This window comes from Henckelia pumila, chromosome 4 (genome assembly GCF_033568475.1).
Source record: "Henckelia pumila isolate YLH828 chromosome 4, ASM3356847v2, whole genome shotgun sequence".
NCBI lineage: Eukaryota > Viridiplantae > Streptophyta > Magnoliopsida > Lamiales > Gesneriaceae > Henckelia > Henckelia pumila.
Window position 1 is genome coordinate 23,223,931 of NC_133123.1, and position 24,200 is coordinate 23,248,130.

The window sequence follows — 24,200 nt, forward strand, 5'->3', positions numbered from 1 at the left end:
GTCGAGATAGAATGTTTCATAAAATTTGGGCGCTCGGTCCACTAAATTTAACCGACCGAGCGCACCATGGTTTGAGCGAGACAGAATGTCTGTTAGAAGAGGGGCGCTCGATCGGTCAAAAATAACCGACCGCGCGCACCTTTGCAGACTGAAAATTCACGACTGTTTTTGGGCTTTTTCTGTCATGGGTTGCATCTTTACGCCTTATAACGTGTTGTTTCGTGTATAAGTCTATATATACGGTAGTTATAACACAGAAAATATAAACAGAACATCTGATAACGTGTATACATCAGATTTCTGCAAGATCTTCCTTCTCTCTCACAAATAAAAAGTTGATACATATTTTAGTTCGACGAAGATCGAGATATTTGTTGTACTGCTATATCTCGATTGTATAGTCGTTGTATCTTAGAGACGATTGCTGTCAACGTTGAGCACTGTTAACGGGCAATTTCGTCTTGCGGATAGAGAGATTCGATCTCTCGCCTCGACTAGTTGCTATTTTTTGTTGCCGTTGCTGTTGTTGTTGTACACGTTTTCAGAATTCGAAGTACACCCTTATAACAGGATAAAAGTTACAAGTTGATTAATATGAAATTAATTTTCAGAATGCTTTTCTTTCTAAAAATTAAAAATAGAATGCGTAAATGGACCGAACCTTAGGTTAAAAAAGTTGGAAAAATAGTCCATTTAATCATCTAATTAAGTTTTCATGTTTAATTTTTAATCATCTAATTTGTCAAAATTGTTTTTTAGTCATACAACTTTGCGCTTTGATGGGTATTTAGTCTTATTTTATCGAATCACGGGTATGACACCTGCGTTTGACACAATATAATCTTTGCATATTTGACACACTGCATACATTATTCCCTGAAACACATCATACAAATGTCATCTTTATCCCCGAACATCTTATTAATCGAAACCTATAAACAAAATCTTACATATTTCGACCCGCGAACATTATTCTCAACCTTCCCCGCACTATTTTCCCTAGAACTTTGAAAATATAATGAAACCGAACTTCGTTAAATATTTCTCTCAATCCAAAGTATATCATAGAGTCTAATATGTACACATATATATACAACGCATGTGCTGATTACTATTTAATATTTTCTAAATAATTCTGCTAAAATAACTGTTTCGCATCGATTTGTACCATAGAATTAGTATAGAACGTACCATGATAGTTTTGGTTCATTAATTTTATAAATTTTGGTTTTGATAAACTAACTTTTAATTTTTCGACAATTTTGATTCAATTGCTGACGTGATAGCTTGATAAGACGATATTTTCCAAAGCAACGTCATCATGTTTTGGTCTATTTAGCATTTTTTGGTATCACGTCAGCAGTTTAATCAAAATAACTTAAAATTAAAAATTAGGAAAAATTGCAATTTTGGTCCTTTAAGTTTGTCACATTGCGATTTTGGTCATTTATGTTTTCATATTTCAGTTTTAGTCTCGCATGTTCCAATTTTTGGCAATTTTGGTCTTTTTTCTTCGAAAAAGCTGACGTGTCACTGTACACGTCAGCTCCACATCAGCACTGCATTGGTGCCACATCAGCTCCACATCGGAAAAAATACTAAAATTGCCACACAAAAAAAATTAAAGACAGTAGACTAAAACTGAAATCTATAAATATAGATGACCGAAATCACAAGGCTGACAAATATACAGGACTAAAAAAAAATTTTCCCTAAAATTTAACCAAAACTCAAAATTGAACAAAACAGTGAAAAAAAAAACCCCGGTATAAAAATGATGGATAATTAACATGAAAACACATTGACTATATATATTGTCTGTAACGAAACCTTTAAAGTCTCCATCAATGGCGGTTGGCGGAGGTGCCCACACGCTCTCTCTTTCTCTCTATTGCCAATTTTGCGCCACCTTTTCTCTCTCACCCATCAAACTTTCCCCACAATTCTGCTCACTGTTGATAGTGAGTTTTCATATATAATAATAATAAATAAATAAATCTACAAAACAAAACAAAAAATATAAATATATATTAGGTAAAGTAATCATCATTTAGGGTTTCCCTTTAATTTTCTCTTCCTCTGCTACCTCTACTGAATTTGTTGCTCCCTTTTTCCCCTTATATATACAAATCCCATTTCATCTTCCCTTCTTCCCTTGCTCACCCACTTGGGGTTTTTTTTTAATATATATATATAATACTTCCCTTGTTTTTTTTCCCCCATTCATTCGTTGGCACCATAACTGCGCTCGTTTTCTCCGGTCGAGACAGCAAGAAGACAGTGCGTGCTGTTCTTCGATGATGTTCGAGGAAAGCATCCGCTGTTTGTTCTTGTCTTGTTGTCGTCTTGGTTTTCTAAGTTAAATCCTATATATATATATATTCCTAAAGCTTCGGAACATAATTTCTTGGGATTTGAGCAGAAGTTGCTAGCTAGTTTAGTATTATAAGGGTTTTTAGCAGACACTTTCTGCTTTTGGTGGATCGGATCGAGTAGTGTGTTGTGATCGGTTCTATAATATCACTGGATTTGAAAACTTTAAGGTTTGAGTTTTCTTGATCCATTTCAGTTCTTTATGTTGAAATTTTTGTCCTTTTTTTTTTTTGGTTCATCGACTACTTTCAAATGTGTTCGTGCGTAGTATATTATATTTTTTCGATATGGTATTATAAAATGGATCCATGTTGCTTGATGTCTTGTGTTGAAATCAAGATTCTATTTGTTCGGATAGGGATCCGATCGAAGATAATGAGTTTCTGGAGTATACATCTCATATATAATATCAACAACACCAGCTTCATGTTTTTAAAAATTATTTCTTTCTTAAATTTTATAATAAAACTGATCCAATATATATATATATATATATATATATATATATAATTCGAACTCGAGCTTCACCTTCACTTTTTCCCCTACTTTTGATTTTATTCACTTCATTCTTGCAACCTTTTTTATGGCTATGATTTCGTTGCCAAGGATGTGTAAAGTGACCTAAAGAAGTGATGATAAGTTAAGTTTCATGCAAAAAAAGTTATTATCACATGTAAAATTTCTACTTCTATGTATAATAATAACCTTACCGCTATATTTCATATGCATGATTTCTAGCAATCAAGTGAGTGAATTCATGATTTTATTTTTTTTTTTTGAAATACTCCACATATATTGCATGGATGATTTCTATTCCGAAGCGATTGATTATGAGATAATGAAAAGCGTATGGCGTGGATATATCTTGTTTTAATTAGTAGGCTATGACATGCTAGTTAAAGTGCTAGTGAATGGTTGGATCTTATTGATGTTTGGAAGAATTCTAGATCGATCCGTAAAAAACATGTGATTGTGTTTACCATGATTACTTGCATGCTTGGCACCTTCACTTATTATGTTTGAGGTTTTTTTTTTTTTTTGCCCCTTTTTATAATATCAGAATATATGTGCATTAAATCTCAGTCAATATATATTTATAGATGATCTTGGATTTCTTTTCTTATACGCTCACTCTTTTTAAAAAAAAAAAAAAAAATTACAAGAAAGATTGAGGAACATTTTTTTAATTTGATAATACTACCATTATGTAATATGAATATGGCAGTTAAATTCTTTTGTAAAATCTACATTATAATTGATTGATCCTTTGATTATTTTTTTTACTATACCTTTGATTTTAAATACTTCTCTAATTTTATTCTCGTTGTTTTCTTATTTTTCTTCGTTTCGCAAAATATTTAAGAATTTTGGATGATGATTACAATTTACAGCACTTCCCTTTAATTGTACAAACACACACACATAATGATCACGTGATTCTGCATGCATTTCATTTCTCATATTGTTTTTTTCAAATTCTTTGAATAGGAACAATTTGAAGATTAAACATGGGGTAAAATCTTGCATGAGATTAGAAACAGGAATTGAATTGTGTGAATATAGTTTTGTTAATTAAACACCAAAAATATTTCTAGGCTAGGGCAATGATCAGCTGATATTAATTAACTATAAATTTGAATACCAGGTCTCAGAATAATTCAAGAAATAATGAATACTTTTTCACATGTTCCTCCTGGTTTCCGCTTCCATCCTACCGATGAAGAACTTGTTGATTATTATCTAAGGAGAAAGGTTAATTCAAGACGAATCGACTTGGATGTAATCAAAGATGTTGATCTTTACAAAATTGAGCCTTGGGATCTTCAAGGTGTGACAAAATATATTTGACAAAAGCTCATATTTTGCTAAGTTTTTTATTTCATTATCACGAATTCACTGACACACACACTAATTTGATATTAATAACTATATATAGTAGTGTAACAAAGAAAAATAAACCTAACATTATTAGTTGACTTTTCATCAGAGCTATGCAGAATAGGAACAGAAGAGCAAAATGAATGGTACTTTTTCAGCCACAAAGATAAGAAATATCCAACCGGAACGCGCACGAATAGAGCCACTGCAGCAGGGTTTTGGAAGGCAACTGGACGAGACAAGGCCATTTATTCGAAGCAAGACTTAATCGGTATGAGAAAAACATTGGTCTTTTACAAAGGAAGAGCACCAAATGGTCAAAAATCAGATTGGATCATGCACGAATATCGTCTGGAGACCGATGAAAATGGAACCCCCCAGGCAAGTACTAAGCTGGGTATTTATGCAAATACATGAATATTTGTTTTTTCTGACAATGCCATAGGATATTAGGGTTTTCATGATCATTCTTTACCACAAAATCAACATAATCTTTGGTAAAAACCATAGAATCTAACATAGTTTACGAGAAAAAAAGTATATATATATATATATATATGGTGGCAGCATGCATCTAATACAGTTGTATAATTGATGTGATGATTATACAGGAAGAAGGATGGGTTGTTTGTAGGGTTTTCAAGAAACGATTAGCAACGGTTCGAAAACTCATGGGCGATCACGATTCACCAATCTGGTACGATGATCAAGTTTCATTCATGCAGGATATGGACTCCCCAAACCAGAACTCTCATTCCAATATCCAATATCCGTACCCTAATTACAATTCTTGCAAGAAAGAGCTCGATTTGCCGTATGGAATCACACCAGATCATTTCCTCCAGCTTCCTCTCTTAGAAAGTCCGAAAATGGCATCTTTTCCAGGCCTGAACATGAACATTGGCAACAATTTTTCGCACCCACCGGGGCTTAATCAAGAACAAATGTATCACATTGATCAAAATTTTCACTCAATGTTTAAAAATAATGGTGAAAACTCGAGTGATCAGGTTACAGACTGGAGGGTTCTTGACAAATTTGTGGCATCCCAACTTAGCCAAGAAGAAATGTCCAAAGATAATGAAACGTTCCCGGCGGTCGGAGATTCCAATATGATTGCTAGGAACTTGGAGAAGCAAGAAATGGCATTGGATAATGCTTCGAACTCTACGTCGTCAAGCTGCCAGATTGATCTGTGGAAGTGAATAGATCTTCATGCTAAAGAGATGCAAGGGTACTATATGTTGATATGCAATGGATTAAGGGATCATATCAACGTCATTATTATTACTATTATAAGTTTCTTGTAAATAATAAAAACTGAATTTATTATTATATTATATATAACCTAACTATATGGAATCCTGGAAGGCTGGAATATACCATATATATAGTATATTATTCAAGAAGTGATCTTATTAATTGTAAGATAGATGATGTCTATGTAATGATCTGATGATATAACCACGGTGCTGTTTATGTTGTCAAACTGTGGTTAATTCTTAATATGCATTTGTATTGAAGAATTAAGTACTGCAAAAATGAATGTATTGTAAAATTTCCCTTTGGTTTTTTCCCATTTTTTGTTCAAGTAAAAAGGCAAAACTTTGGTTATATAGAAGAAAAAAGTTTTCAATCCATATAACTAATGAAATTAAGTTTTCAATATTTTCGATTATTTCGAGATCTTGAGTGATCACGATCTTTGAGTATATTCATGTATGTTCTTTAATCTCTCAGTGCCAATAATGTCTCACATTTGCTGTTTTATGATCAATTTACCAGACTGGCCAGTTGATTTTAATTATGTCTTCCATTCATATGGTTCCATATATAAATATACTTGATAAACAGCGAATATTCCATCGATTTAGAGAAAGATGCATGTATACAATAAAGTTTTGAAATATTGCTGTTGTCTCTCCTATTATCTATAGATAATAATTGTCCTATAAAAAAGGCGATTTTGGGGGTGGCATGCTACACTGAATTTTAAGCGATCTCAAGTGAAGGAATATATATAATTTCCCTTTTGTTTTGCGGTCCATTCGATGATAACTTTACTTCGAAGGCTAGCCTCATGCAATTATTTATTTCAATTCTTGGAAGTAGGCACAAACAATAGGTCACAAAAACCTTTATGCAAAAAGGGTTTCTTCTACTTTACATGCAAGTAAACTTGTAGTAGTAAAAGCCACGAAATTTTGAAATAAACAAGGATAAAAATGGTCCAACGGCTACGGTATAGTTGCTGAAATAGACTTACAAAGAGCAGGACGAAATTTACGACGAGATAAACGACTGATAATCACAGTATAAAATCATTTGCAGATGTGCATGATACATACTTACATTTTATATATTTTACGTATGAATTCTTAAAAAAATTCGATCAAGGTAGCGATCTGAATTCTGACCCTATATACTCTACTAGCCATGTTTTGTACACAATCATTAATGTTATCGAAAATATGAACAAACTAGAAACAAATCATGATCTGCTAGTTAGGTTTTAAACTTTGAGAAAGTTTGAAATGATCCATATTGCAAAAGAAAGTGGAGATTTAAAAACCTTGAATATTAAGAACACGTTTCAGAAGGAAATGTTAAGTTTCTTGCTCGTATACATTCGAAATCATCCAAATTTTAGTAGAGGTTTATGAAAAAAGATTCAAAATACATGCATGAAAATTTTTCAATCATTATATATATACATTTTGACAAAGTGATGGAGGCAGATGGGAGAGGATAGATTGACTTGATTCGTGAAGTTAAAAACTATAGGGAGAAAATCTTATATACCTTGGGTGAAGTACTCAACAGCAATATATACCAAGAAACTATTGCAATGGTCTTGTTATCGAACCGGCTCCGAGTTTCTATTTCTTCCATTGGCGAATGAACTCGAAAGCAGACAAGAACATGAAGCATAGCCAAGAAATATCATGCATATTTCTGCGGTTGGTTTTTTGTCCTCAAATTTTGTCAAAAGAATTTGGAAGCGCAGAATCAAGATATAAACTTACAATGGATGAAGCTCAACAGTCCCTTTCGAGAAGCTGTAAAATTCATGCAATGTATAATGGATATATATATATACTCATTAAATTGAATGAGTGCATATGTAATCCCACTTCAACTCATTGACCTTGATTGATCTTTGGGAAAAAAAAGATATATACAAGAATTTGGTATCCTAGGAAATAAAGGGAATTAGCTTTTTCAAGTCAATCTGTGTGTAGGCTTAAGGTCAAAAAGTATATGTACAAGTGTTCATACACAGAAAGAAGAGACCGGGAGACATCATAATTTGAATGCGAATGACGATTTAATCTATAGTTTCAAGATATAACCAAAATTTATATGTATATGTATCCTTGTTCGATCATGCATGCTCGAGTATATATATATGTGTGGAGTGGCTAGCTCTGAAATATAGAGAATTAATGATCATGAGCTGCTGCGCATGCATGATATACATATGATGTATGATATATATGAACTGATAAATATGGGATATATGGGCTTTGCAAAGATTTATAATATTTGTTTGCAAAGGAAGTTAACATCATTAACAGCGTGAAAAACTTCATGTGACTTTGCTATAATTAATGTTCCAGCACCAGTTTTATATGTATATTTATATCTTTGTGTATGATTTGAAGAACATGGTCTCTTTGGACAGGCCTGCAGCAGGCTTATCTTTTGAATCATCATTGAGTTTCTTCTTGTTCTTGGTCATGATGTATAATTGGAGCTTAATAATTTGAAAATTTTCAATGGTTTTGAGAATGAGAATTTGGTTTATGTAATTTATTTATTTTTCAATTTTTGAAATTACCTCTTGGAAGAACAATAATTCCATATATATATCTTAGTAGGTTTTCTAGGTTCTAAATACTTTTTCCTTTGAGCAATATTATGAGACATTAGACAAAAGAAATCATAAACGTTGTATGAGTTATATAATTATATTTCATTGTCGAGCCCTAATAATTATTCTGGTCTTTTTGGTATATATGAGTCTTTTGATTCCCTAAAATGCATTCCCTATTTTTCGGGTGATTCTATGCTACACCGGGTGAAACACTCCCTAATGTTTTTGAGATGTTCGCGCAAACATCTCTCTAAATGACAAAAAAATATCACGCTAAATGACAAAAAAATTGCAGGCGGGGTCCACTTGATTTTTTTTAACAAAATGTTCACTCGAACATCTTAAAAAAAACACAAAAGGAATGTATCTCACCCGGTGTAGCATATAATTTTCACAGTAATGTAATATATGCTAGCTTCTGGCGAACATCTTAACAAAAAAACACAAAAGATGTGTATCTCACCCGATGTAACATAGAATTTCCACATTAATGTAATATATGCTAGCTTCTGGTGTGAACGCAACGATTAGTTTTTATACAAGTACTTCTGTTAAAAAATTTTAAATTACAATAAACTTTAAAATTTTCGCATTTTTATTAACTTAAATAATAATTCAAATAGCACTTTCAAAAATAATAAGAATTCAAATAGCTACAGCCTGCACTGTCAATTTGTAATGTCGCAATCAAGACTAATATTATAATATATAATATATAATATATAATATAATAATACAAGGGGTTCAAAAAATATATATAACAATACAAGTATTTATGGGAAGTATTTCTAATGTCCCATAGAAAATATTAAAAAATGAAAACCAAATAGAAGAATTTGAAATAAACTAAATAATTTATTGTATTTTCAAATCAAAATTTTTAGCAAAGCCATGCTTCAATAAAAGCAATCTGCCAGCCAACATGGAGACAGCACATTCTTCAGTCACTAATTTATGTCTCCCACCGGGTGGCTTGTGTGTCATCCTTATCTCTTACAGTCAACCAAATACGTATAAAAAAAACTTTCAAAGTGGACCTCTGTTTTTAAACACACTGCGCGTATAATATTTGGTAATTTATCTCGATTTTATGGAGTTGAATGATTTATTTTTTTCTTTTTTTTTGTTTTGAGGAGAGGTTTAATGAATATTCAAGAGATAAAATTTAAAAAAAAAACACAATTATCCTAAGAAATATATTTCAAAAAACAATCAAACAAACAAAAAAAACTTGAGATTTATTTAGGAAGGTTGATTATGCAACAAATATAAGCGCACTGGAATCCAACTTGAAATATGAACACAATCAAAAGGAGAGGCCAGCAGGAAAATAAATCAACAAATATGGATGAAATGTATCAGCAACGTACTGTTCTTGAAAAATAAAGAATGATACAAGTCCCACCAATAATAATGACACAAATACACAATTAACCTAAACTCAGTTTCAACCTCGAACCTTGCCCTCTGCTAAATTCTAACCAGAGAAGGTTGTTTCGATATACTCGAAAGTTCATACGAAAAAATTCCAGTAAACCAGGCCAGTTCGATTGGGACATCCTAAAACACAACACATACCCCAACTGGAAAAAAAGACTTCTCAAGCCATAACAGAAATCAACGTCGAAAACGCCACGAGCAGAAAAACATAGAGCTTTGTGGTGAAGTGAAGTGTTGATTCTGCAGAACCTTTCTGAGGCCTGCAAGTGGATAACAGTAAATCTGTAAGTATCAAATATTTAAAGGGGATTCCATGCATTACGGCTAGTTAGAGTTAAAACTGTTCCATACTTTTGCATTTTGCTGAGGGCACCACAAAAGAGAGCATTGTCCGGCAACGGTAGTTCTGTCTTGTTGCTGGGATCTTCGGGATTCGTGATTCTCATGTATGTTTCTTGGCCAAGATACCATCTGTCCAGATTCTCAGTTCTAAGATTCCAGATGCCAACATTGTCCAGAGACACGTAAACGGCAGTCCATCCTCCAGAGTAAACCTGTTGATAAACGAATGCAAGTGTGGTAGAAAGCTGAATGGTGTTTCCGATCAGAAACATGGTTGATGCCAAGGCCTGAATTAGCCCGGTATAAAATAAAGATCATTCCTTGTAGTTTATATTGATCACTATGTTTTCCACACTACACCCTTTAAGATTTACTATAATCTTGTGTTTGAGGATCGTCGTGTGGTTTCACAATGTTTACAACACTACCATTTGCTAGCGATGGCAATGTATGAGGATAATTTGCACTGTATTCTACACTTAATAAGGCCATCATTAACTGGGTGCAAGCTATATTATATATATAACTAATGCCGTTAGAAGGAAACTTTTTTGGCATACCTGAACAGTAGAGCGAGATATGGCATCCCATCTGTTGTATGAGCCTCGATTATTCTCAGTCCATTCACCAAAACCCATCCTGCATATCCATATTCGTGCAATCATTAAACACTAAGATCCATTAATTCTCTGAGTACACATAAGACTTCAGATTAGACACTACCCCACGACAAAGAAGGAATAACCATCCAAGTGAAAGGTCTGAATGATGGTGTCATTGTTCTGCAATACGATCTCGATGAACCCCTTGTAAGTAGCATTGAAAATAGATCTATCCACGCTTGGTGCCCTGTCCCGAGGCTTACTTGGAAAATCGAGCTTGTAGGCACCTTTTACCTTGAATTCATCTGCGAGTCGTATTGGTGTTTCGGGATTGGCAAATGAAATCCCGTTATACGTAGCTCGAAGTTTCCCATCAATCATCAATGGTGGCACACTCTTGAGCACATAAGAGTCGGTGACATTGATTGAACCATAGTGGAAGGATCCTTGTGGATTAGGGCGAGCTCCACTGGCGGTCACGTTTTGCCTGATGAACATGAAAATAGAGACAAGAAAACCAAGACAGATTGCAAGAAATCAAGGTCATTAGATGAACAATAAAATACATTATGTGGAAATGAAGTCATTTACGAAGTAACAGAATTCGCTGCACACAAATTGCCGCAAGAAGGAAGTTTGAAGATTTAATATTCGAAATAGTTGGAACTAAATAGAATTAATCAACTTTCTTTTCTTAATGTTATAAAGAGTATAGCACACCATGGGTTTAGTCTAAGCTACATCGAGAGTAGTACTCCTCGTATAATATCTTCCAAAGGATATATGGGTCCCAAGGGGATTTGCTTAGGACAGATACATGATTTAATGCCTCCTAACATGAGCTTAAAACCATTCAAGAAAACATATGTTGCTCGAAACATGTGTGGAATAAATGTATTAGTAACAAGCTTTAATGAATCTTAATTCCGTTATGAGTACAAACAAACAAGGTACATAATTTAATGTGCTTAAAAAAGAAGAGATATAGTGGGCACCTAATTGACATGGCCTGGTTCAGCGCATATGATGGATCAAAACCATCATTGGGAGGGTCTGGAAGGGGACCTGAGGCCTTTCCTTTTGAGTTGGAATAACTCAAAACTGCAACACCCGTCACTCTTTGCCAGAGTGATTGATTCACATATCGAGGACTCGCCACAATGTAATAATCACTGCTTGCATTTTGATCCGTACTAACCAGAAAACTGAAAGACTGTCCAACATGGATATCCATGCTAGTGTAGTTCTGCTGTGATGTGTAGTAGCCCTCGGTTTCAACCAGAAGCAGATTATGGTTCTGAATTCGAAAATTCAAAGAAGTAGATACTCCAGCGTTGTGAACACGAATTCGATATGTTTTGCCTGCAGTGTCCAGATGATTATATTAAAAATAAAAACAATCAACACACAAAACAGAACTAAGGCAGCTCCCAATACAACACAGAGGAACTAAACATTAATGCCACTGATGTCTAGGAAAACACAGGGAATCAGCCATATAATTCATGCTATATTATGGGAGATGTTATAGTGCGAGATTAGAAATTTAATTTTTAAATTAATTAAATGGCCACCGATGTCCAAGAACTTGTTTAAGAACCTTACCAGGATCAACTTTAATGGTCTCGTGATCAATTCCATCAGGGACAAGGGTCGTGTTGTATCTATAAGGTCCCTTTCCATTGATAAGAACACCATCTGGCATGCCCAAATCTTGTCCTTGGTCAAGTGCTCTCCGTAAGGCCTGATATTTCAACAATGATCATGACTAAAAACCATTATACCCTGAACTAAAAAAAAAGGTCATGCAGACCATATGATACACACCGTGTGATTACGCGTATACCAGTCACCAATCAAGATGATTATATCGCCATCGGGAGCAGCAAAAGGAATAGGAATAATTTCACGATTTGTCACTATGAATGAACCAAATCCACCAGATGCTCTCTGTAGATGAAGTGATGGGTAGTAAAAAAAGCTGCCAATCTGATCCTTGGCCTGAAATTGGTAAGTCCAATTCCACTTTGGAGGAATCGGACAATTCGTGCCCAAAACGCCATCTTGCCATGATGCACGGCGCATCTGTATTCCCGACCTATTGTCAAAATCACAGCAATCAGATCCTTGAAGGGTCAAATTTTAGAGATTAAAAACCGGTTCACTTTATAATCCATAAAGCAATGTCGTCCATACATCGTGGCACACATACCATGTCATTAGCAGACTCTCATCCAGTTTGTTTCTGACATTTACCACAACATTGTAATTGGTTGTGACATTAAGAACAGGACCTGGGAACTTCCCATTAACAGCAATTACCTGCAAATGCAATGAATTTCATAAAAAATTTCATCTTATTGCATCATAAGCATGAGTCACGTGTAACAAAAGAATGAGATAAAGATGAAAACAAATACCATGAAAGGTCATTGAGCAGTAAATATATATCCTTTTACTTCAGAAGCAGCAAACGGACAATATGAGTCCGGTGGGACAAAATTATAACCAATGTACAAACTTGAGACACAAAGCTAATTAAACACAATATATGACTTCAAGTAATGGAAATTGAAATGACAAATTAAAATCTCCGTTGCTTTTTTAAGCAAGAACTTACAAGTGTAAGCCAAAAAACATCAAATGAAACTAGAAACAACGATATCCGCTAATCCATACTTTCATCCGTGCAAATATATTTCAGAACAGAACAGTACAAGAACTACTTTACTTAAAATTTGTGGTCCGCCACCAACTTTTCAATTATCAACCCAAATTATCCTCCAGCAAGAGAAATATCGAACACAACAGCTAAAAGTAAATGGTTGCTGGGATATAAATCGGATAAAGTTAATCTCAAAAGTGCTCAACTTCATTTGTACAAAAACACATCTCGAATCTACAACACCAAACTTTACAATTCTCGATCCATTCACATTTCACACAAACATTCCAAACAAACAAGGCAAGCCCAAAAGATGAGCAAACAAAAGCTACCCATTTCCAAATCTACACCCAAAAACTGAAAACCAAACACCATTTCACCTGTTGAGGAACTCCAAGCGGAGAAGCAGTGATGTACGAGAGCACCAACTCAAAGTTAGCAAATGGGTCCGCACCAAAACACACTCCCACCACCAAACCAGCACAAATCAAACGCAACCAAGCAAGAGAACCCATTACTCAACACAAATTGCCGCAGTTTCCAAACTCCAATCTTGAAAAAAAAAAAAAAATGGGGGGTTAGTTTCCTAGCTTCTCTTAATTATCACATGAAAACACGCGCAGATTGGACCAAAATGCAGCCACAGACACAAGGATAACAAAGTGCTAGCTTCAACTTTGACAGCAAAGAAATGCAGGGGTAGCAAGTAGAGGCTCTGGAGGGGTTTGCTGTGCTGTGCTTTGCTGTGAAATTGTGCCTTTTGAATTCCGTATAATCTCTTCGTTCTAGAAATGTGGGGCGTAATGGGGGCGTGTTTTTGCTTTACCGGTTACTTGCTCAGCCCGTACACTTTTGTGTCTCATTTTGAAAATATATGTTAAATTTGTTAAGTGATCATAATAATGATGAGCAAAGTTTTTTCTTTAACCAACATAATTTGACAAATGATTTCAATTATATTGATGGATTCTCTCAAGTATATCAAAATTTAAATTTAGAGATTCATTTGCAATATGCGAGTCTTGTGTGCAATTTTATAGATTATGTTAGTTTTAAAACATCTTACTCGTTAACTAGGTTACAAGAGATTATCAGATAAGATTAAAATGTAGTTCGTGTGCAAAAGTGAGAAACTATGAAGATAGATGTTTATTTATAATTTTGGGATGTGAGGATGATTAATTTAGATATACTAATCTAAAGATAGATTGATTACATGTGACAGAACATGTTACCTGAAAACTTTTATAAAATTGTCTCATTGATTAATTTTATGATACAAATTTTTTATTCGACTCGGCTTATGAAAGTATTACGTTTGAGTCAAAAGTTTGTATTTTTCACCACAGATACTAATTAAGTTGATCGATCTCACGAATGCATATCATACCCTCACTGCAACGTGTGAGTTTTTTATTGGCCAATCATGTGCCAATAAAATACTGACACGCTACCCATGGGATAGTACCTCATGGGTAGCATCGACAGTTCCCTTAAATACATCATTGAGATAGGGCCTGTAAAGGTAGGATAAAATTATCATGTCCCTCGAGAGACATATGCAACATGATAATCGAACTCACCAAGGAAATTGTGGGGACTTTTTACGGTATCTCGGATCTTTATCCATAAGACAAGTCAATTCGAACCATATTTACAATAAAAAATTAATATTTTCCACACAAAAATTAATATTTCTATTGGTAACACAAATAAAAAAAATCGTCTCACGAAATTAACCGGTGGACGATTCAACGTGAGTTTTTGTGTGTTTTATTAGTGCATTGTATGAAATCCTTTGGATAACTTCCCATAATTAGAATAGTTTACGGAGGTACGACCAACGGTCAATAATATTGACTTGGCATGGAAAATATTGTACAAAATCAAATAGAATATGAAGCTATATTGTTTATTCCGATTTCCATGTTAGTTGTTGAGTTTATTATAAACTTGTTTAGTTATTCTCAATACTTTGGTTATTAATGGATTTGATCCCTACGCGGGTTTATGCGAACAAAGTAGATCCACATGTCTAAGCAATCGATTTTTTTCTGTTTAATTAATTTAAATTTTGTGAAACCTAATTTATTTGATTATTCAATTGATCAGTCATAAAATTATCCTTCCAGTTGTTTATACAGTTTTTTTTTTATGTGTGTATATATGAGTATATAATATAATATATGAGTTTATTCACTATATATATTAAAAAACAAAGAAGTCTTATATTTTTTTATTAATTTATTTATTGGTATTAAATGTAAAAATTAATAGATAGCCACAATTAAGGCTAGTTAGGAGATCTAGATAAGGAAGGGATAACACAACACCGTTGAAAATTATGGAAAAAAAAAAATTATTTCACTTAGAAAAAGATGAAAGATGCTAAAATATAGTAATGACCCTTGATCGTGCAATCATAATGTTCGGAGGGTGGTACAAAAACAATTTAACATTAAAGTTCATTATAAATGAATCAATCATATTTTTGACAAAAACTCTTATAATAAGATTTAATGCGTCAATTTGGTGTGATATATTTTTTATTTTGATCCGATCTATGAAAAATATTATTTTTTATGTTAAAATATTATTTTTTGATGTAAATATGGGCCGAGTCGAGCCGAATGAAATTGAGTCAACATATCTCACGGATACTTGAGACTTACTTTTTGTTTTAATATCCATGATATCATTTTTCATATAATATTATTTGAAAAAACTATCTGATAAATGTTCGATTCGATACAATCAGATTTTTAACTCGAGATCTCGTTATGAAATTCCGAATATTTGTATCAGATGAATTACAATCATTCGTTATCACATATTCGTGTTATGAGTTTCGTTTTTTCACTTTGCCGAGTGGACAATGAAATCAAACTTCCCTTGACATTATTTTTATTTGTTTAATAATTGAACGAAGTTATTTATGCTCACATATATTCCTTGAATATTCCTTGAATGTTTAATTTTAAACATATGATATTCGACCTCGAACCAACATACGAGAGGATAACACGGAATTATTGTTTTAATTGGAAAACCGAGACATTAATTAATAAGCCACGAACTTTGAAATAGTTTTTTTTTAAAGTACTTTGAAATAGTTCATATAGAACTTGTGTTTTTTTTTTCCCGTATAAATATTTTTAAATTTTCTACTTATAGAGTTATCAGTGAAACATTTATTTTCCCTTTCAGATTTTGAAAAATAAAAATATTCAAGTGAAATATTTCGATAAATTATACATATAAATAAAAATCTACCAACAAAAATTGAAAATATATAATTTTTCAATCATGTTGATGTGCAATTTTTTCTAAACTTTATATTAAAGTAATTAACAAACAAAGAATAATAGACGTGAATGAAATAAATAAAATATGCAAAAGTACTCAACACATAATTTTCCGTGTTAGCATAAATATATATTACCCAAAACTCGAAATTATGAAGACTTAAAAATTTCCCAAACATCACGGTGCACATCTGAAGCGACCCTAACTCTATAATTAATAAATAAATATGAGGAAATTTTTTTTTTTTCTAAGTAAAAATATGTACATACATGCCCATATATATATGCACAGAATAAATAGATTTAAAAATAAATAACTTGAATAAAAATAATGCAACAAATCGAAAACTTAACATTTCATAATTTAAATATCTGAGTCATGCGTTAAATAAAATACTGACAAAAGTGAAATAAATTAAAGTTTTGCATGCACTGAAAATTTACTTTAAAATAAAATATCCCAAAACACAACCACTGAAAATAATTAAAATGTAACATGCTAAAAATTCGAGACATGCATAAAGACTCAGACAACGGTCACGGGGGATCACTGCCAGTCTGCTCATACGTCCTCGCCGCCGGTAGGAGCTACATCCTCCTCCACGTACTCACCTGCACCATACCAGTGTAGTGAGCCTAGAGACCCAACATGCTAACATAACAAGGGTTGAAGATAATTTAAATCACTTTAATACTAATACATAACATATACATGAATGAGCATGCTTAAAAAAAATATCATTGACATCACATAACTTAAATTAACTTAAATATCATAACATAAATAATACATACATTGTTGAGCAAAGTATTTTCTAACATCGCATGGTTGTATCCATAGTGTAACCTTAAATCATACATTAAATACTGATCAGCGTGGAAACCAACGTACGTGGCGGTGACGAATCACCTCTTAAATTGGCAGTAAACTGCCCTTCAATAGTTCACATATGGGGACGAATCCCCCTCAAATTGTCACACTACTTCAACTTCCAACATAAAATATTTTCTTTTGCTCAACCTTAAACATTAAATCATGCATAAAATTATTTCATGAATGCATGCACTTAAATAAGATGTGTGTCCTTCATATATATTTAATTTAATTTCATACTAACATATAAATATAAAAAAAAATAACTTCAATGCATAAAAATAATTAAATATATATTCAGGACACATGCAAATTTCTCATGGATTGTACTGACTGCTGGCCCTAACACTCAAGCCTATTTACTTAAATCTGGCCCATTAACACTGAGACTGGCCCATTAACATTGAGAGTAGCCCATTACCATACTTAAGCCCAATAATGCTTATTCTAAGCCCAATAATTAGTTAAAACCCATTAAGACATTCCTGGCCCAATAACAACTTATTCTGGCCCAATGGGCCCAAAAGCCCAAAGACTGGCCCAATAACTTCCATGGGCCTCAAGGCCCATAAAAATTAGTGGACTCACTTAATTAATTTAATTAAGTCCAAAAATATTTAAACTCAACCCAAAATAATTAATGGAGCCCAAATAAATTTTTAGATTTAATTAGGCCCATTAAACACTTAATTAAACTTAAAACCTAAAAATAAAAATACCCGAGCCCGACTAACTTAACCCGGACCCGAACCAACCCGACTTGACCCACTACCATCCAGACCCGACCCAGGCCCTTGACCCGACCCGGAACCAGTCCTAACCCTTAACCCGATCCCCCCTCTTCCCTGCAGCCCGCGGCCGCGAGCAGCAGCCCTTCTAGGGCTGCTGCCGCCCTGCTCCGGCCGCCCCTGGCCGAAGCCCCGCCGCCCAGACGTAGCCCACGTCTGGGCAGTTCGAACCTAGCCCATGCCCAGACCCCATGCACCCTGAGCCATCGAACCCGAACCCCTTCCTCCGAAACCCTAGCCTGCACACAACTCGACCGAATGCTTCTTGGCTCCAAATCTGGGCTTGTTTGGCTCGAGCCACTCAAGCCATTCGAGCCTAGACTCACCTTAGGCAACCTAGGGACCTTTACCAGCAGCCTAGACACAACCATGGCAAACCAAACGTGAACATGATCAAGAAACACAAGAAAAAATGCATACAACCGAACCGATCCCGTTTTGTTTCTGAAAATTTTCGAAGGAATTCTGATGCTCACGCACACACACACATAATAACTGATATGGTACGAAAAAAAAAGAAAGAATCATGCCTTGATAATTAAATCGACGAAGATAGATGCGTTTACGGGCTCCGGGACGACGAACGGACCAAAAACCTTCAAATCTAGAGCTTGATCGGCTAAGGGCTTGTGGTTTTCTGTCAAAGCGTGAGGGAGGCTGATGAAGAAGGTTGGAGGCGGCTAAGGGAGAGGGAGACGTGAGTTTAGGGTAGATAGGATAGATTTTTGGTTAATTAGAATTTAATTAGGATAATAACTTATTTAGGAAGATAATATACCCTAAAACAAATATTTAAAAACCCCTAATAATAATAATAATCTGATGGAAAAAGCTAAATCCCGAAATATTAAAATAGGGAATTTTTAAAATTTAATAAAAGTTATTAAAATGACTTATTTTGGCTAAAAATAAACTCCTAAATAAATATATAATTAAATACTAAAATTTTCTTGACAAAATACCTTAAAATATTATTTTAAGGCTCATAAACTCACAAAATATTTTTTTGGCTAAAAATTTTGGTATCTCGTCCGTCCACGGTCCCGTCTACGCGATCAAAACCATTAAATTTCCATAAATCATGAAAATCACTAATTATGGGTTAAATGCTTAAAATAACCTAAAACATGCACAAATAATTCCACATAATTATTTAACCCATAATCTAAAATTCTAAATAAATAAATTTCCTAATTATGCATGCGAATTCACGTATTTAAAATACCGGGTGTTACAATTCTCCCCCCCCCCCCCCTTAAATTGGATTTCGTCCTCGAAATTAAAGTACTTACCCGAACAACTCCGGGTAGCGAGTCCTCATATCTGCCTCAGTCTCCCAAGTAGCTTCCTCCTCCGAGTGATTCAGCCACTGGACTCTGACCATCGGTATGACACGCGTCCTAAGCCTCCGCTCCTCCCTAGCCAAGATCCGTATAGGCCTCTCCTCAAATGCTAACTCCGGTGTCAACTTAAGAGGCTCAAAATCCAACACATGCGACGGGTTGGAGACATATCTCCGAAGCATGGATACATGGAAAACGTTGTGCACTGCTGCAAGCCCTGGTGGTAGAGCTAAACGGTAGGCCAACGTACCAACTCTCTCCAAGATCTCGAATGGCCCTATATATCTCGGATTAAGCTTGCCTCTCCGGCCAAACCGCACTACTCCCTTTATAGGTGACACCTTCAGGAATACGTGATCACCTACAGCGAACTCCAAATCTCGTCGTCGAGTATCTGCATAACTCTTTTGACGACTCTGAGCAGTCCTCATCCGATCCCGAATCTGAGTCACAATGTCACCTGTCTGCTGCACAATCTCAAGACCAAGTAAAATCCTCTCACCAACCTCATCCCAATGCACAGGAGATCTGCATCTCCTCCCGTACAATGCTGCATAAGGAGCCATACCTATAGACGACTGAAAACTGTTGTTATAGGTAAACTCTACTAATGGCAGTCTAGTCTCCCACGAGCCCTGAAAATCGATGACACAAGCTCTCAGAAGATCCTCGAGAACCTGGATCACTCTCTCAGACTGACCATATGTCTGGGGATGGAATGCTGTGCTGAACAAAAGTCTAGTCCCCAAAGCTGTGTGCAGACTCTTCCAAAACGCGGATGTGAATCTCGGATCTCTGTCTGACACAATCGACACTGGTATGCCATGCAACCTAACAATCTCCTTGATGTAAAGCTCTGCATACTGTGTCAATGAGTAAGTAGTCTTCACCGGCAAGAAATGAGCTGACTTGGTGAGTCTATCCACAATCACCCAAATCGCTGTGCAACCTCTGGCACTCCTCGGTAAGCCAACCACAAAGTCCATCGTAATATTCTCCCATTTCCATTCCGGAATAGGAAGAGGTCTAAGAAGTCCTGCTGGACGCTGATGCTCTGCTTTGACTCGCTGACAAGTCAAGCACTCTGACACCACTATCCCGATGTCTCTCTTCATCCCGGGCCACCAATACAATAGCTGCAAATCTCTGTACATCTTCGTACTTCTGGGGTGAATGGAGTACGGAGATGTGTGAGCCTCTGCTAAAATCTCAGCTCTCAACTGATCGACGTTCGGTACCCACATCCTACCACGGTACTGAACAATGTCATCCACAACTGTATACAGAAGATTACCCTTGACCTCATCTCTCTGTCTCCATCGCTGCAACTCCTCATCAGTAGACTGTCCATCCCTGATCTGATCTCGCAGAACTGGCTGCACCGTCAACACTGACAAGCTCGGTGCATGACCACTCGAGTAAAACTCCAAATCAAACCTCTGAATCTCACTCCGTAGTGGTAGCTGCACTGACAAACACGATACTACTAACGAATTCCGACTCAAAGCATCGGTCACTACATTAGCTTTACCTAGATGGTAGCTAATGTCACAGTCATAATCCTTCACTAACTCCAACCATCGGCGCTGTCTCATGTTCAATTCCCTCTGAGTGAAGAAATACTTGAGACTCTTGTGGTCTGTGAAAATCTTGCACTTCTCACCATACAGATAGTGCCTCCATATTTTCAAAGCGAAGACCATTGCTGCTAACTCCAAATCATGTGTCGGGTAGTTCTGCTCGTGAATCTTCAACTGCCTCGACGCATAAGCAATAACCTTACCACACTGCATAAGTACTGCACCTAAACCTAGCTTAGATGCGTCGATGTACACCACTAACTCCTCGTGCGGTACTGTCATCGCTAAAACCGGTGCGGTAGTGAGTGCTTACTTCAGCTGATCGAAGCTCCTCTGACAGTCTGGACTCCAAATAAACTTCGCATTCTTCTTGGTTAAGGAAGTCAAGGGTACTGCAATAGAGGAAAAACCCTTGATGAACTTCCTATAATATCCTGCCAAACCCAAGAAACTGCGAATCTCCGAAGCATTCCTCGGAATACCCCATTTCTGCACTGCCTCAACCTTCGACTGATCCACTGCAATCCCATCTCTCGAAATAACGTGGCCAAGAAATGCCACCTGCTCGAGCCAAAACTCGCACTTGCTGAACTTGGCATACAAACGATGCTCCCTCAAGGTCTGCAAGGCTGTCTGTAGATGCTGTCTATGATCCTCAACGCTCCTAGAGTAGATCAAGATATCATCAATGAAGACTATGATGAACTGATCAAGATACGGCTGAAATGCCCGGTTCATGATATCCATGAAAACCGCTGGAGCATTGGTCAACCCAAATGGCATCACCAAGAACTCGTAATGCCCATAACGTGTCCGGAAAGCAGTCTTGGACACATCTGCCTCTCTAACTCGCAGCTGATGGTAACCAGATCGTAGGTCGATCTTGGAGAACACCGAAGCTCCTTGCAACTGATCAAATGAGTCCTCTATCCTCGGCAGTGGGTACTTATTCTTCACTGTGACCCTATTGAGCTCTCGATAATCGATGCACAGTCTCATACTGCCATCTTTCTTCTTCACAAATAACACTGGAGCCCCCCATGGAGAAAAGCTAGGACGAACAAAGCCTTTCTCTAATAATTCATGTATCTGCTCCTTCAACTCTTTCATCTCGGTAGGAGCAAGTCTGTATGGTGCCTTAGAGATAGGCACGGTGTCTGGCACTAAGTCAATGCTGAACTCCACATCTCTCACTGGTGGAATTCCTGCAACATCCTCCGGAAAGACATCTGGAAAGTCACGAACCACCTCTATCTCTGATAATGATCTGCTAGATGGTTCTGAGGCCGTGACAATACTCGCTAGAAACCCCTGGAAACCCCGTCTCAACAACTTCCTCGCCTGAATAAGAGATATCACCTGAGAAAAATCACTGCTCTGAGATGCATGAAAAGTAAACGAGTCGCCTCCTGACGGTTTCACTGACACTGACCTCCGACAAAAATCAATCGAAGCTCCATTGACTGTCAACCAGTCCATACCCAATATCAAATCAAAGCCGCTTAATGGAAAAACCACTACATCTGCGCGAATGGAGTGTCCCTGTAGCTCTAACTCCAGCTCTCGGATGACACTAGAGATAGTAATAATCTGTCCTGACGGCATAGTCACATCATAACCACTGTTGGCAATCTCCGGTGTGATGCCTATCCGTCTGATGAACTCTAGGGAGATAAACGAATGCGTAGCCCTTGAATCTAGCAACGCAAACGTGGAGTTACCTCCAACTAGAATTCTCCCTGCACGCAGAAGAATCCCAACAATTTCATGCCACTACTAAACTTTCCCCCAACAAGACACTAATAACCCTTAATTCTAATCACAAGTAAAACATGTTTCTTATTCTAACATGCAGATAGATAACCCAAATAACAACAATTTCGCAAGAAAACGAGATTCTTAACTAAAGGGAAAATTATAAAATTTTAGGGATAAGATATACCGGTGATCAAGGAGGTGTCTGGGTCTGCCTCCTCCGCCTGCATGACGAACACTCTACCAGCCGTGTTCTTCTTCCTCGGGCAGTTAGCTATCTGATGTCCTGGCTCTCTGCAGTGGTAACAAACTCCTGCTCCCAACAGACAAGGTCCCGAATGCATCTTCTGACACTTCGGGCAAGTAGGAAAACCTATAGCATTAGGGGCCCCGCCCCTCTGCTGCTGTGGCCTCTGCTGCTGCGGCCTCTGCTGCGGATTCGGGCCCTTAGTCGGCCCAGTAAACTGCTTCTTCGCAGGAGGCTGCGAAGATGGTCGCTGATACCCCGACTGAATCTGTCTCTTCCCCTGCTGCTCTCGCTGCATCTCTCTCCTACCCTCCTCTGACCTCAGTGCTCTACTAACTGCCGCCTCATATGTAGCAACGTCCATCATACGTACGTCGTGCTTGATATCCGCTCTTAGTCCCTCCACAAACTGTCTCATCTTCTCCGGTGGACTGTCTGCAATCAGAGGCACAAAATGACAGCCCCTCTCGAACTGGCTCACGTACTCAACCACTGACCTGTCCCACTGCCGGAGACTCATAAACTCCCGGATCATGCGACTCCTCACATCCTCCGTGAAATACTTGGCGTAGAAGACACGCCTGAACTCCGCCCAAGACAGTGTAGGGAGGTGTACTCCCCTGACAGCACCCTCCCACCAAAGAGCTGCGTCTCCCCTCAACATATACGTTGCACAGTTCACCCTGTCCGCATCTGTGATCCCCATATATGAAAAGATAAACTCAAAAGAACGAATCCACCCTCAGCCACCAATGGATCGGTGGTACCAAGGAACTCCTTCGGCCCCTTCTTCTGGAACCGCTCAGCTACGTCCTCCTCATGGACATTCTGGGACGTGAAGTCTGCTGCTCTAACAGAGCAGTAAATCCTGCCATCAAAGTAGCATTGGCCTGCTCCAATGCTGCAAGTGGGTTCTGCGGAGGTGGAGGTGGAGGTGTAGGTGGAGATCCCCCACGTCTGTTCATCGGTCTGGGAGGCATTCTGCACCACCACATATTTCTTTACGTAAATCGCCATGCATAACTAAGTGGTTTAAAATTAATGCTAACTTAAATACTAAAAAAATAAATCATACTATAAACACTTAAAACTTACAGGCCGGTAGCGTGAATTTCTGAGCTCGCATAGCAG

General features: G+C 36.6%; 2 protein-coding genes across 2 annotated transcripts; one reads left to right on the forward strand and one right to left on the reverse strand.

The window, feature by feature from the left end:
* Window positions 1-2,213: 2,213 nt before the first annotated feature.
* On the forward strand, window positions 2,214-5,652 carry LOC140865566 (NAC domain-containing protein 7). The gene is made up of 4 exons (XM_073270246.1): window positions 2,214-2,543; window positions 4,019-4,201; window positions 4,361-4,636; window positions 4,867-5,652. Exons 2-4 carry the CDS (start codon window positions 4,042-4,044, stop codon window positions 5,454-5,456), a joined length of 1,026 nt encoding a protein of 341 aa, XP_073126347.1. The 5' UTR covers window positions 2,214-2,543; window positions 4,019-4,041; the 3' UTR covers window positions 5,457-5,652.
* Window positions 5,653-9,459: 3,807 nt separating this feature from the next.
* Window positions 9,460-13,976, reverse strand: LOC140859915 (monocopper oxidase-like protein SKU5). The gene is made up of 10 exons (XM_073262532.1): window positions 13,826-13,976; window positions 13,558-13,729; window positions 12,725-12,834; window positions 12,340-12,610; window positions 12,118-12,256; window positions 11,508-11,874; window positions 10,634-10,999; window positions 10,471-10,549; window positions 9,920-10,122; window positions 9,460-9,828 (listed from the first exon to the last, which is right to left on the reverse strand). The coding sequence occupies exons 2-10, from the start codon at window positions 13,690-13,692 to the stop codon at window positions 9,729-9,731; spliced, it is 1,770 nt and encodes a 589-aa protein (XP_073118633.1). The 5' UTR covers window positions 13,693-13,729; window positions 13,826-13,976; the 3' UTR covers window positions 9,460-9,728.
* Between the last annotated feature and the right edge of the window lie 10,224 nt (window positions 13,977-24,200).